The following is a 15,710-nucleotide window of genomic DNA, read 5'->3' as shown; positions in this document are numbered from 1 at the left end:
CCTTACACCAGTTAGAATGGCCAAAATTAGCAAGACAGGAAACAATGTATGTTGGAGAGGATGTGGAGAACGGGGAACCGTCTTACACTGTTGGTGGGAATGCAAGTTGGTGCAGCCAATTTGGAGAACAGTGTGGAGATTCCTCAAGAAATTAAAAATAGAGTTTCCCTGTGACCCTGCAATTGCCAAGGGTATTTACCCAAGATACAGATGTAGCGACAAGAAGGGCCATCTGTACCCCAGTGTTTATAGCATCAATGGCCATGGCCACCAAACTGTGGAAAGAACCAAGATGCCCTTCAACGGACGAATGGATAAGGAAGAGGTGGTCCATATACACTATGGAGTATTATGCCTCCATCAGAAAGGATGAATACCCAACTTTTGTATCAACATGGATGGGACTGGAAGAGATTATGCTGAGTGAAATAAGCCAAGCAGAGTGAGTCAATTATCATATGGTTTCACTTATTTGTGGAGCATAAGAAATAAGACAGGACATGGGGGGATGGAGAGGGGGAGGGAGTTGTGGAAAATTGTGGAGGGGGAGATGAACCTCAAGAGACTATGGACTCTGAAAAACAATCTGAGGGTTTTGAAGAGGAGGAGGGTGGGAGGTTGGGGGAGCCTGGTGGTGCATATGATGGAGGGCACATATTGCATGGAGCACTGGGTGTGGTGCATAAACAATGAAATTTTTTACACTGAAATTAAATTAAATTAAAAAAAAAAAGAAAAAAGCAATGAAAAGAAAATCAAAAGAAAGCAGTAAAAAATAAAGCAATGCAAAACAAAAAATAAATTAAAATAGTTAGATATTCTTATTGGACAGACCCTTGGAGTATGATATAGTGTCCTTCCTCATCTCTTAGTCTAGTCTTTGGCTAAGACTAAGGATTGCCACCGCAGCTTTCCTTTGATGTCCAATGTTTGATGTTTCAATATTTTCTGTAAAGCTCTTTGGGTGTTTACAAATTCTTTTAGTTTTTGTCTGCCTGGAAGCTTTTTATCTCTCCTTTTATTTTCAATGATAGCCTAGCTGGATATAGTAATCTTGGCTGCATGTCTTTTTCGTTAAATGTCTGAATAAACCATGCCAGTTCTTTCTGGCCTGCCAGGTCTCTGTGGATAAGTCTGCTGCAACCTATTATTTTTACCATTGTATGTTACAGACTTCTTGTCCCAGGCTGCAGTCAGGATTTTCTCTTTTTCACTAAGACTTGTAAATTTTACTGTTAGCTGATGGGGTGTGGACCTTTTCTTCTTGATTTTGAGGGGGGTTCTCTATGCCTCCTGGATTTTGATGCTTGTTCCGTTTGTCATATTAGGGAAATTCCCTACAATAATTCTCTCCAATATTCCTTCTGCTCTCCTCTCTCTTCTTCTTCTAGAATCCCAATTATTCTAATTTTGCTTCATCTTATGGTATCACTTATCTCTCAAACTCTCCCCTTGTGGTCCAGTAGTTGTTTGTCTCTCTTTTGCTTAACTTCTTTAATCTCTGTCATTTGGTCTTCTATATCACTAACTCTGTCTTCTGCCTCATTTATCCTAGCAGTAAGAGCCTCCATTTTTTTGGTACCTCAATAATAGCTTTTTTTATTGCAACTTGGTTAGATTTTAGTTCTTTTATTTCTCCAGAAAGGACTTTTATTTCTCCAGACAGTGTTTCTCTAATATCTTCCATGCCTTTTCCGAACCCAGCTAGCACCTTGAGAATCATCATTCTGAACTCTAGATCTGACATATTACCAATGTCCGTATTGATTAGCTCCTGAGCCTTTGGTACTGTCTCTTGTTCATTTTTTAATTTTCTTTCTTTCTTTTTTTGTAGTGAGCTTTTCTGCCTTGTCATTTTATCCAAATAAGAATATACAAAGGAGTGAATAAAATACTAAAATTGTGGCAAAGACCCCCAGGAAAATGTGCTTTAACCAAATTGGAAGACACCTCAAATTGTTGGGGGGAAGAAAGAGGGTAAAAAGAAGTTCAGGAAAAAAAAATAAAGACGTGGGGCAATGGATAGCGCATTGGACTTCTAAAAAAGAAGATATACCCAGGAGTGCAACTGCAGGGTCATAGGCACTCCTGGGTATTTACCCCAAAGATACAGATGTCGTGAAAAGAAGGGCCATCTGTACCCCAATGTTTATAGCAGCAATGGCCACAGTTACCAAACTGTGGAAAGAACCAAGATGCCCTTCAATGGATGAATGGATAAGAAAGATGTGGTCCATATACACTATGGAGTATTATGCCTCCATCAGAAAAGATGAATACCCAACTTTTGTAGTGACATGGATGGGACTGGAAGAGATTATGCTGAGTGAAATAAGTCAAGCAGAGAGAGTCAATTATCATATGGTTTCACTTATTTGTGGAGCATAACAAATAGCATGGAGGACATGGGGAGTTGGAGAGGAGAAGGGAGTTGGGGTAAATTGGAAGGGGAGGTGAATCACGAGAGACTATGGACTCTGAAAAACAATCTGAGGGGTTTGAAGTGGCAGGGGGGGGTGGGAGGTTTGGGTACCAGGTGGTGGGTATTATAGAGGGCATGGGTTGCATGGAGCACTGGGTGTGGTGAAAAAATAATGAATACTGTTATGCTGAAAATAAATAAATAATCATATTTAAAAAAAAAAGAAAATATATATATTAGACTGGTGAATAGAACAGAGTCACCCACTTAATTTTGGTCGGTTAGTAGAAACTACCTCCCAAAATTTTAAAGAAATACACACATGCACACACACACACACACACACACACACACAATAAGGGTAAACATGAGGCAGGGATGAAATATGACTATAAAGATGAAATTTTAAAAAAAAATTTTCTAAAAGAGGAGTTGATAAAATAAGTTGGTTGGGAGAATAAAGAAAAAGAAAGTGGAGGGAATTTGCTCAGGCTGGAGACTAGAACAAAACCCTGTGCTAGATTTAAGGTATATTTTTGTCTATTAGAAGAAGTTTTATCCCAGATTTTTTTAGAACAAAAATACATGGGGAGATAGAGAGGAGAAGGAAGTTTAGGAAAATTGGAAGGGGAGGTGAACCACGAGAAACTATTGACTCTGAAAAACAATCTGAGGGATTTGAAGGGGAGGGGGGTGGGAGGTCGGGGTACCAGGTGGTGGGTATTATAGAGGGCACGGATTGCATGGAGCACTGGGTGTGGTGCAAAAATAATGAATGCTTTTATGCTGAAAATAAATAAAAAATAAAAAAAATTTAAAACCCTATGTGTATACAAAGAACAAAGTTAGATACAATGAAGAATAAAATATGACTACAATAATGAAGGTTCAAAAAAGATTTTTTTATGAAAAGTATTGTTAAGATAAACTAGGTAAAAAAAGTTAAAAGAGGAAAGAGTAAAAGTTAAAAAAATTTTGCATGAGAAAAAATAAAATTAAAAAAATTAATTAACTTTGCAAGACTAAGGAATCTTGGGAAGAAAGACGTGAATTCCATGCTTTGCTTTCTCCTCCTCTGGAATTCCACTGTTCTCTTTGGTAAGTGAACTTGCTGGTGTCTGGATTTCTTGCTGATCTGGGGGAGAAGCCTGTAGTAGTGATTCTCAAGTGTCTTTGCCTGAGGCGGAATTGCACCACCCTTAACAGGGGCTGGGCTAAGTAATTCGCTTTCAGGAGCTTTGTTCCCTGAATATTTTCCGTAGAGCTCTGGAGGACATGAATGAAAATGGTGGCCTTCCAATATCTGGTCTGGAGGAGCCAAGAGCTCAGGGCCCCACTCCTCAGTGCATCCTCAGAGAAAAGTGCTCAATCACTTCCGTCTCCCTGGCTACATCTGCACTCTGAGCTCACCCAGTCTGTGACCAAGCATCTCTGTCTCTGGCACACAGCCCTACCTGGAGTCTCCAAACCCATCAGATCCCTGCACTCTTCCAGGGGTTCCCCTCTGATCTTGTGGGGTCTCTGCTCACAGAGCAGTGGTCTGACTGTGCCAAGGATCACAGTTTAGGTGACCCCGAGTTGAGAGCTTACTCCTCAGCTCTGTCACTGTAGCCAGGTTTCCCGCTCTAATACCCATGAGCTCTGTGAAACTCAGACAGTCCTGATCCTTCTGTGACCCCATGGGAACTGAGACCACGTTGTCCCCACGTGGGCTTGACCCCAGCTTAGCCTCTGGAGCAATGTCCCTCAGTGGAGCAGACTTAAAATTTCTGATTTTGTGCTCCATTGCTCCACTGCTTGCGGGGAGCCAGCCCCTCCCCTGTGGTCTATATTCCCTCTTTGGATTCACTTCTTCACAGGTCTTACCTTTCAGAAAGTGGATTTTTTGTTTCTATAATTGCTGCTCTTCTTCCCTTCAATCTCCTATTGGAATTGTAGGTGTTCAGAATGGTTTGATAAATTATCTAGCTGATCTCCTGCTACCTGGTGTCATCTCAGCCTGCTACTTCTCTGTCCTGGCAAAGTGATTTTTGACAAAGTTTCCCAAAACAATTCAAGTGGAAAGGATCATCTTTTCAACAAATGGCCATAAATCAATTAGATGATTGTATGTTAAAAAAAAAAAAAAGAAGACTCTTAACTATTTCTTTACACACAAAATTTAATATTGTCCTTTTTTATTGTGTTATGATAGTCACCATACAGTACATCATTAGTTTTTGATGTAGCGTTCCATGATTCATTGTTTGCATATAACACCCAGTGCTCCATGCAATCCATGCCCTCCTTAATACCACTAGTCTCCCTACCCTCCTCCCTTCTATAACCTTCTCTTTGCTTGCCAGAGTCCATAGTCCTCTCCCCTCTGATTCTCTGCCCCCTTCATTTTTCCTTCCTTCTCTTAATGTCCTCCATGGTATTCCTTATGTTCCACAAATAAGTGAAGCCATATTGACCTACTCTGACTTATTTCACTCAACATAATCTCCTTCCTAAAATAATATTACCTTATATCAGTATTACTGAACAACAAACACAAAAATACTATGAACAATGGTCAGATGGATCATACCTAAATATAAAATCTGAAATGAGAAAGCTTCTAGAAAAAACTGTGGGGGGGGGCACAAAACTTAATCTTTTTGGTCTTGGGTTAGCAGACAGTTTATAGATAAGACAGGGGAAACACAATCAATAAAGGAGATCATTGATCCATTTGACTTCATGAAGCTTTAAAACTTTTATTCTTCAAAAGATACTGTTAATAAAAAGAAAAGGAAGGTAACTGACTGGGACAAAATAATTGTCACGTGAAATCTAATGAAGGACTTGGACTGGGGACAACTACCTGTTTGTACTAATCACGTTTATAATCGATGGCTTCTTTCAGGCTGAGGTGTCAGAGAGAAGTGACTGCAGCCTGGACCTGAAGTCCGGCAGCCATAAGGCATTTACTGTCTGGCCCTCTAAGAAGAAGTTTGCAGTGGCTGAGAGAATATTTAGAGAACTCTAACAACAAAGCAGCAAGAAGACGGACAATCACATTTTTTATGTGCATATAAAAGATTTCATCAGAGCTCCATTGAAGAACATATATTTGCGTCAATGAGAGTTTTGCTGATACTATATATATACATACATATATATATAGTATCAGCATACATGTGTGTGTGTGTGTGTGTGTGTGTGTGTATTTATTTAAAAACTGCTCTGTCCCAATTAGAACAGCTTTATAATACATTTCAATACCTCTTTTGGGCAAAACTTCCCACCTCGTCTTGTTCAGAACTGCTATGGCTCTCCTTGGCCCAGATGCAAGTTAGAAACACTTTGTCATAGTTTGGCTATTAGAAGAATAAATGAAACAAGATGGGATTGGGAGGGAGACAAACCATAAGTGACTCTTAATCTCACAACAAACTGAGGGTTGCCGGGGGGAGGGGGTTTGGGAGAAGGGGGTGGGATTATGGACATTGGGGAGGGTATGTGATTTGGTGAGTGCTGTGAAGTGTGTAAACCTGGTGATTCACAGACCTGTACCCCTGGGGATAAAAATATATGTTTATAAAAAATAAAAAATTAAAAAAAAAAAAAGAAACACTTTGTCAACTTTCATTAAAACCCTCTAACAATTATGATTTGATTGCTTTAACTTTGTATATCCAGATGTGCAAATTGACATCTTTCTGATACTGAGTTTTGCCACTCATGGACATAAGGTGTTTTAGGTTTTCTCTGACGAATTTCAGCTCACCAGTTTACAGGGTTTTTTAGTCCCATGAAGTGCTTATGCATCCTTACATAGAGCAATCTTTAATACTTTCTGGTGTATGGGATCTTTAAAAATTATTATTATGGGTTTGCAACTTCTTTATAAGAATGTAATTGAGTTGTGAACAGTGATCTTTTTTTTTAAATTTTTTATTTTTTATAAACATATATTTTTATCCCCAGGGGTACAGGTCTGTGAATCACCAGGTTTACACACTTCAAAGCACTCAGCAAAGCACATACCCTCCCCAATGTCCATAATCCCACCCCCTTCTCCCAAAACCCATTCCCCCAGCAACCCTCAGTTTGTTTTGTGAGATTAAGAGTCACTTATGGTTTGTCTCCCTCCCAATCCCATCTTGTTTCATTTATTCTTCTCCTACCCACTTAAGCCCCCATGTTGCATCACCACTTCCTCATATCAGGGAGATCATATGATAGTTGTCTTTCTCTGCTTGACTTATTTCGCTAAGCATGATACGCTCTAGTTCCATCCATGTTGTCACAAATGGCAAGATTTCATTTCTTTTGATGGCTGCATAGTATTCCATTGTGTATATATACCACATCTTCTTGATCCATTCATCTGTTGATGGACATCTAGGTTCTTTCCATAGTTTGGCTATTGTAGACATTGCTGCTATAAACATTCGGGTGCACGTACCCCTTTGGATCACTACGTTTGTATCTTTAGGGTAAATACCCAATAGTGCAATTGCTGGGTCATAGGACAGTTCTATTTTCAACATTTTGAGGAACCTCCATGCTGTTTTCCAGAGTGGCTGCACCAGCTTGCATTCCCACCAACAGTGTAGGAGGGTTCCCCTTTCTCCGCATCCTCGCCAGCATCTGTCATTTCCTGACTTGTTGATTTTAGCCATTCTGACTGGTGTGAGGTGATATCGCATTGTGGTTTTGATTTGTATTTCCCTGATGCCGAGTGATATGGAGCACTTTTTCATGTGTCTGTTGGCCATCTGGATGTCTTCTTTGCAGAAATGTCTGTTCATGTCCTCTGCCCATTTCTTGATTGGATTATTTGTTCTTTGGGTGTTGAGTTTGCTAAGTTCTTTATAGATTCTGGACACTAGTCCTTTATCTGATATGTCGTTTGCAAATATCTTCTCCCATTCTGTCAGTTGTCTTTTGATTTTGTTAACTGTTTCCTTTGCTGTGCAAAAGCTTTTGATCTTGATGACATCCCAATAGTTCATTTTTGCCCTTGCTTCCCTTGCCTTTGGCATTGTTCCTAGGAAGATGTTGCTGCGGCTGAGGTCGAAGAGGTTGCTGCCTGTGTTCTCCTCAAGGATTTTAATGGATTCCTTTCACACATTGAGGTCCTTCATCCATTTTGAGTCTATTTTCGTGTGTGGTGTAAGGAAATGGTCCAATTTCATTTTTCTGCATGTGACTGTCCAATTTTCCCAGCACCATTTATTGAAGAGGCTGTCTTTTTTTCCATTGAACATTCTTTCCTGCTTTGTCAAAGATTAGTTGACTGTAGAGTTGAGGGTCTATTTCTGGGCTCTCTATTCTGTTCCATTGATCTATGTGTCTGTTTTTCTGCCAGTACCACGCTATCTTGATGATGACAGCTTTGTAATAGAGCTTGAAGTCCGGAATTGAGATGCCACCAACGTTGGCTTTCTTTTTCAATATCCCTTTGGCTATTCTAGGTCTTTTCTGGTTCCATATAAATTTTAGAATTATTTGTTCCATTTCTTTGAAAAAGATGGATGGTACTTTGATAAGAATTGCATTAAATGTGTAGATTGCTTTAGGTAGCATAGAAATATTCACAATATTTGTTCTTCCAATCCATGAGCATGGAAGATTTTTCCATTTCTTTGTTTCTTCTTCAATTTCTTTCATGAATACTTTATATTTTCTGAGTATAGATTCTTTGCTTCTTTGGTTAGGTTTATTCCTAGGTATCTTATGGTTTTGGGTGCAATTGTAAATGGGATTGACTCCTTAATTTCTCTTTCTTCTGTCTTGTTGTTGGTGTAGAGATGTGCAACTGATTTCTGTGCATTGATTTTATATCCTGACATTTTACTGAATTCCTGTACAAGTTCTAGCAGTTTTGGAGTGGAGTCTTTTGCGTTTTCCACATATAGTATCATATCATCTGCGAAGAGTGATAATTTGACTTCTTCTTTGCCAATTTGGATGCCTTTAATTTCCTTTTGTTGTCTGATTGCTGAGGCTAGGACCTCTAGTACTATGTTGAATAGCAGTGGTGATAATGGACATCCTTGCCGTGTTCCTGACCTTAGCGGAAAAGCTTTCAGTTTTTCTCCATTGAGAATGATATTTGCGGTGGGTTTTTCATAGATGGCTTTGATGATATTGAGGTATGTGCCCTCTATCCCTACACTTTGAAGAGTTTTGATCAGGAAGGGATGCTGTACTTTGTCAAATACTTTTTCAGCATCTATTGAGAGTATCATAAGGTTCTTGTTCTTTCTTTTATTGATGTGTTGTATCACATTGACTGATTAGCGGATGTTGAACCAACCTTGCAGCCCTGGAATAAATCTCACTTGGTCGTGGTGAATAATCCTTTTAATGTACTGTTGAATCCTATTGGCTAGTATTTTGGTGAGAATTTTCGCATCTGTGTTCATCAAAGATATTGGTCTATAGCTCTCTTTTTTGATGGGATCCTTGTCTGGTTTTGGGATCAAGGTGATGCTGGCCTCATAAAATGAGTTTGGAAGTTTTCCTTCCATTTCTATTTTTTCGAACAGTTTCAGGAGAATAGGAATTAGTTCTTCTTTAAATGTTTGGTAGAATTCCCCTGGGAAGCCGTCTGGCCCTGGGCTTTTGTTTGTTTGGAGATTTTTAATGACTGTTTCAATCTCCTTACTGGTTATGGGTCTGTTCAGGCTTTCTATTTCTTCCTGGTTCAGTTGTGGTAGTTTATATGTTTCTAGGAATGCATCCATTTCTTCCAGATTGTCAAATTTGTTGGCGTAGAGTTGCTCATAGTATGTTCTTATTATAACTATTATAGTTTGTATTTCTTTGGTGTTAGTTGTGATCTCTCCTGTTTCATTCATGATTTTATTTATTTGGGTCCTTTCTCTTTTCTTTTGATAAGTCAGGCCAGGGGTTTATCAATTTTATTAATTCTTTCAAAGAACCAGCTCCTAGTTTCATTGATTTGTTCTATTGTTTTTTATTTTTTTGGTTTCTATTTCATTGATTTCTGCTCTGATCTTTATGATTTCTCTTCTCCTGCTGGGCTTAGGGTTTCTTTCTTGTTCTTTCTCCAGCTCCTTTAGGTGTAGGGTTAGGTTGTGTACCTGAGACCTTTCTTGTTTCTTGAGAAAGGCTTGTACCGCTATATATTTTCCTCTCAGGACTGCCTTTGTTGTGTCCTACAGATTTTGAACGTTGTATTTTCATTATCATTTGTTTCCATGATTTTTTTCAATTCTTCTTTAATTTCCCGGTTGACCCATTCATTCTTTAGAAGGATGCTGTTTAGTCTCCATGTATTTGGGTTCTTTCCAAACTTCCTCTTGTGGTTGAGTTCTAGCTTCAGAGCATTGTGGTCTGAAAATATGCAGGGAATGATCCCAATCTTTTGATACTGGTTGAGTCCTGATTTAGGACCAAGGATGTGATCTATTCTGGAGAATGTTCTATGTGCACTAGAGAAGAATGTGTATTCTGTTGCTTTGGGATGAAATGTTCTGAATATATCTGTGATGTCCATCTGGTCCAGTGTGTCCTTTAAGGCCTTTATTTCCTTGCTGATCTTTTGCTTGGATGATCTGTCCATTTCAGTGAGGGGAGTGTTAAAGTCCCCTACCATTATTGTATTATTGTTTATGTGTTTCTTTGATTTTGTTATTAATTGGTTTATATAGTTGGCTGCTCCCACATTGTGGGGATAGATATTTAAAATTGTTAGATCTTCTTGTTGGACAGACCCTTTGAGTATGATATAGTGTCCTTCCTTATCTCTTATTATAGTCTTTGGCTTAAAATCTAATTGATCTGATATAAGGATTGCCACTCCTGCTTTCTTCTGATGTCCATTAGCATGGTAAATTCTTTTCCACCCCCTCACTTTAAATCTGGAGGTGTCTTCGGGCTTAAAATGAGTTTCTTGGAGGCAACATATAGTTGGGTTTTGTTTTTTTATCCATTCTGATACCCTGTGTCTTTTGACAGGGGCATTTAGCCCATTCACATTCAGGGTAACTATTGAGAGATATTAATTTAGTGCCATTGTATTGCCTGTAAGGTGACTGTTACTGTATATGGTCTCTGTTCCTTTCTGATCTACCACTTGTAGGCTCTCTCTTGGTTGAGAGGACCCCTTTCAATATTTCCTGTAGAGCTGGTTTGGTGTTTGCATATTCTTTCAGTTTTTGTTTGTCCTGGAAGCTTTTAATCTCTCCTTCTATTTTCAATGATAGCCTAGCTGGATATAGTATTCTTGGCTGCATGTTTTTCTCATTTAGTGCTCTGAAAATATCATGCCAGCTCTTTCTGGCCTGCCAGGTCTCTGTGGATAAGTCAGCTGCCAATATAATATTTTTACCATTGTATGTTACAGACTTCTTTTCCCGGGCTGCTTTCAGGATTTTTTCTTTGTCACTGAGACTTGTAAATTTTACTATTAGGTGACGGGGTGTGGGCCTATTCTTATTGATTTTGAGGGGCGTTCTCTGAACCTCCTGAATTTTGATGCTCGTTCCCTTTGCCATATTGGGGAAATTCTCCCTAATAATTCTCTCCAGTATACCTTCTGCTCCCCTCTCTCTTTCTTCTTCTTCTGGAATCCCAATTATTCTAATGTTGTTTCATCTTACGGTGTCACTTATCTCTCGAATTCTCCCCTCGTGGTCCAGTAGCTGTTTGTCCCTCTTTTGCTCAGCTTCTTTATTCTCTGTCATTTGGTCTTCTATATCACTAATTCTTTCTTCTGCCTCATTTATCTTAGAAGTGAGAGCCTCCATTTTTGATTGCACCTCATTAATAGCTTTTTTTATTTCAACTTGGTTAGATTTTAGTTCTTTTATTTCTCCAGTAAGGGCTTTTATATCTCCCGAGAGAGTTTCTCTAATATCTTCCATGCCTTTTTCGAGCCTGGCTAGAACCTTGAGAATTGTCATTCTGAACTCTAGATCTGACATATTACCAATGTCTGTATTGATTATGTCCCTAGCCTCGGTACTTCCTCTTGTTATTTTTTTTGTGGTGAATTTTTCTGCCTTGTCATTTTGTCCAGAATAGAGTATATGAAGGAGCAAGTAAAATACTAAAAGGGTGGCAACAACCCCAGGAAAGTATGCTTTAACCAAATCAGAAGAGATCCCAAATCGTGAGGGGGGAGAAAGGGGATAAAAAGAGGTTCGAAAAGGAAGAAAAAAAAAGAAAAAAAAGAAAAGAAAAGAATTTAAAAAAAGAAAACGAATAAAGAAAAATATAAAAAAGAAAATATATATATTAAACTAGTTAAAAAACGTTAAAAAAGAAAAGGGTAAAAGTTAAAAAAAAATTTTACCAGAAGGCGAGAAAAAAAAACAAAAAATGAAAAAAAAAATTAAATTAACTGCAAGCATAAAAAAAAATCACAGGGAGAAAGCCATGAGTTCCGTGCTTTGCTTTCTCCTCCTCTGCAATTCTGCTGCTCTCCTTGGTATTGAAACCGCACTGCTTGGTAGGTGAACTTGGTCTTGGCTGGATTTCTTGTGGATCTTCTGGGGGAGGGGCCTGTTGTAGTGATTCTCAAGTGCCTTTGCCCCAGGCATAATTGCACCACCCTTACCAGGGGCCAGGCTGAGTAATCCGCTCAGGTTTGCTTTCAGGAGCTTTTGTTCCCTGAGCGCTTTCCATAGATTTCCGGAGGACAGGAATACAAATGGCAGCCTCCTGGTCTCTGGCCCAGAGGAGCCGAGAGCCTGAGGCCCCACTCCTCAGTGCGCCCTCAGAGAACAGCGCCCTGTTACTTCTGTCTGCCTGACCTCCGGCCACGCTCAGAGCTCACTGAGCCTGAGACCGGTTCAAGGTAACACCAAGCTGTGAGCTTACTGTCGGCTCTGTCTCTGTAGCCGGCTTTCCCGTTCCAATACCCACAAGCTCTGCGACAGTCAGACACCCCCGATCCTTCTGTGACCCTGCGGGACCTGAGGCCACGCTGACCCCGGTTTAGCCTCTGGACCGATGTCCTTCAGTGGAACAGACTTTTAAAAGTCCTGATTTTTGCTCTGTTTCTCCGCCACTTGCCGGGAGCCGGCCCCTCCCCCCCGGGGTCTATCTTCCCGTCGCTTTGGATTCACGTCTCCGCCAGTCCTACCTTTCAGAAAGTGGTTGTTTTTCTGTTTCCAGAATTGCTGTTCTTCTTCTCTTCGATCTGCTGATGGATTTGCAGGTGTTTTCAATCTTTAGATAAGCTATCTAGCTGATCTCCGGCTAGCTGAAGTAGTCTCAGCCTGCTACTTCTCTGCCATCTTGACTCCTCCTTGAACATTGATCTTCTATCCATCAAGCTTATCACACTCAGACTAATGTATGGACATTCCCTTCTGTGCAACTCTTACAACATCAATCATCTCACCTAGATTAGTTTTTACCTTCATTAAAGTTATACATGCACACGCTTCAACAGGCAAATAGTTCTATACTTTCTCCAGTATGAAAACTGGAGTCTCCCGACCTCCCTCTATTTTCCACCTCCCAGAGGCAACCATTTTCCACTCCTTTAATTGATAATTTTTAACTGATTCTTCCAGTTTCTATACCCAGATCTCATAGAGTGTGCATATATTTTCTCTTCTTGACTTCTCACCCATAGGCATTATTTACTGACTTCCCACTCTGGATGATGGGGATGCAATGCTCTGTTACTATGGGAACCACACTCCATGTGCATATTTCTACCCTACCCCCTTAACATTTTAATTTTAGATAATGTCATAGTCAGTATCCACATTATAATCGCAATGATACTGTGTTTTATACTCAATCTTTTTTTTTTCCTTCAAGATTTTATGTAAATTAGAGTTAGCTTACATATATTGTAGTGTTAGTTTCAGGGGAAGAATTTAGTGATTCACCAGTAACATATGACACCCAGTGCTTATCAAGTGTCTCAGCTGTGTAACATTCCCAGCCTTTGTGTGTGTTGATCTGCTCATGTGTATTTTGGGTAACCACCACTGTATTCAGGGTAAAGAACAATTCCATGCCTCCAGAGCTCACCCCTGTGGTGTCCTCTCTGAGTGACAGCCAACCCCACCACCGAAACCTCTGGCCCATGCCAATCTGTTTTCTATAACTTCGAGAATATTGTGGAAGCAGAGTCTCACAGTGTGGACATTTTGAGAGTGATTTTGTTCACTCCACATAATGCCTTTGGAATCTCACAAATTGTGCACATGTAAATAAGTTATTCATTATTATTGCTGTGTAATATTTCCTGCTGGAATACACCACAATTTGTTCAAATGTTCACTTATCACTGGGTATTTTGCATGTTTCCAAATTTTTTCCATTATTAAAAAAGCTGCTCTAAACATTCATGCAGAGACTGTGTGAAGCTATGGTCTTCATTTTGCTCAGATAAATGTCTGGGAGAGTGATCTCTGGGACATAAAACCCACTTCCTCTCCTGAAAGAGGAAGAAATGGTGGTTTTTTGTTGGAGGTAAGCACATACAACTTCTTTTTTAAAGGATTTTATTATTTTTTTTAAGTAATCTCTACAGTGAACTTGGGACCCAAACTCACAACCCCAAGATCAAGAGTTGCTCGCTTCACCAACTGAACCAACCATATACCCTCAGCAAATACAGCTTCTGAAGTCCACACTGCACTGTGCATTTGGGCTAAGTTTACTATTCCATCAATAAAAGGCTGGAAGAGGGAGTCATTTCTGGAGCTGACCTCATTTGTCCCCAAAATCTCTTGGGTCCTGATGAACCCATTTCTTTCTTCAGCTCAGTAGCTTTTAGTGGAAGCTGGTGCAGAATGAGGCCACAAGACAACCACCCCCAGATGTCCAGAGCTCAGGAGATGGGATGCAGCCCCAAACTGCAGATCCTTGTAGGCCTGGGGCTCCCAAGTAGAGAATCACCAAGAAGACCTCAAGATGGGGGGAGGGGCCCAGTGCAGAAAACAGAGCCCCAGATGGCCAGGAAGGATCATTTCTGCTGGGCCTGTCCACTCTCTCTGAAACATAAGAAGAACTTCTTCCAAATTTTTTCTTGTGATTGAGTTCCTGTTTCAAAGCCCCGTGGTCTGAGACATTGCAGGCAATAATCTCAGTCTTTTGGTATTGGTTGAGACCTGATTTGTGACCGAGGATGTGGTCCATTCTGGATAAATTCCATGTGCGCTGAGAAGAATGAGTATTCCATTGGTTTAGGGTGGAATGTTCTATATGTATTTATGAAGTCCATCTGTTCCACTGAGTCATTCAAAGTTCTTGTTTCTTTGTTGATTTTCTCCTTAGATGGATCTGTCTGTTGCTGAGAGTGGAGTGTTGAGATCTCCTGTATTAATGTTTTATTATCAATATGTTTCTTTATTTTGGTTAGCAGTTGCCTTTTATAGTTGATTGCTCCCATGTTGGGACCATAGATATTTACAATAGTTAGATCTCCTTGTTGGATAGACCCTTTAAGAATGATATAGTGTCCTTCTGTATCTCTAACTACGGTCTTTAGCTTAAAATCTAATGGATGAAAGACCTCAATGTGTGACAGGATATCATTGAAATTCTGGAGGAGAGCATAGGCAGTAACCACTTTGACATCGGCCACAGCCACTTCTTTCAAGACACGTCTCCAAAGGCAAGGGAAACAGAAGGAAAAATGAACTTTTAGGATTTCATCACGATAAAAACTTCTGCATAGCAATGGTAACAGTCAACAACACCAAACAAAGAGACAACCCACGGAATTGGAGTAGATATTTGCAAATGACACTATAGATAAAGGGCTGGTATCCAAGATCTATAAAGAACTTCTCAAACTCAACCCCCAGAGAACAAATAATCAAGTCAAAAAATGGTCACAAGACGTGAACAGACACTTCTCCAAAGAAGACATACAAATGGCTAATAGACACACGAAAAGATGCTCATCATCATTAGCCATCAGGAAAATTGAAATCAAAACCATAGTGAGATACCACCTTAGCCCAGTTAGAATGGCAAAAACTGACAAGAGAAGAAACAACAAATGCTGGAGTGGTTGTGGAGAAAGGGAAACCACCTCACACTGTTCGTGGGAACAGAAGTTGGTACAGCCCCTGTGGAAGACAGTGTGGTGGTTCCTCAAAAAGTAGAAAATAGAGCTGCCCTTTGGCCCAGCAATCGCTCTACTGGGCATTTAGCTCAAAGATACAGATGTAGTGAAAAGACGGGCCACAGACACCCCAATGTTCATAGCAGCCATATCCACAATAGCCAAACTGTGGAAGAACCAAGATGCCCTTCAACAAATGAATGGATAAAGAATGGTTCATATGTACAATGGAATATTACTCAGTCA

General features: G+C 39.9%; 1 protein-coding gene across 1 annotated transcript in view; it reads left to right on the top strand.

Annotated features, from left to right (window-relative positions):
- LOC123392103 (signal-regulatory protein beta-1-like) overlaps positions 1–5,498 on the top strand; it is a 39,521-nt gene extending 34,023 nt beyond the window's left edge. The window contains exon 6 of the mRNA XM_045080186.1: positions 5,313–5,498. Coding sequence (XP_044936121.1) covers positions 5,313–5,317 — 5 coding nt within the window. The 3' untranslated portion in view covers positions 5,318–5,498. The remainder of the gene's footprint in view (positions 1–5,312) is intronic.
- Positions 5,499–15,710: the final 10,212 nt, after the last annotated feature.

This window comes from Mustela putorius, unplaced genomic scaffold (assembly GCF_011764305.1).
Source record: "Mustela putorius furo isolate JIRA1106 unplaced genomic scaffold, ASM1176430v1.1 tig00000054_pilon_pilon_pilon, whole genome shotgun sequence".
Lineage (NCBI taxonomy): Eukaryota > Metazoa > Chordata > Mammalia > Carnivora > Mustelidae > Mustela > Mustela putorius.
Note: the sequence above shows the minus strand (reverse complement) of the source record. Positions and strands in the feature narration are given on the sequence as shown.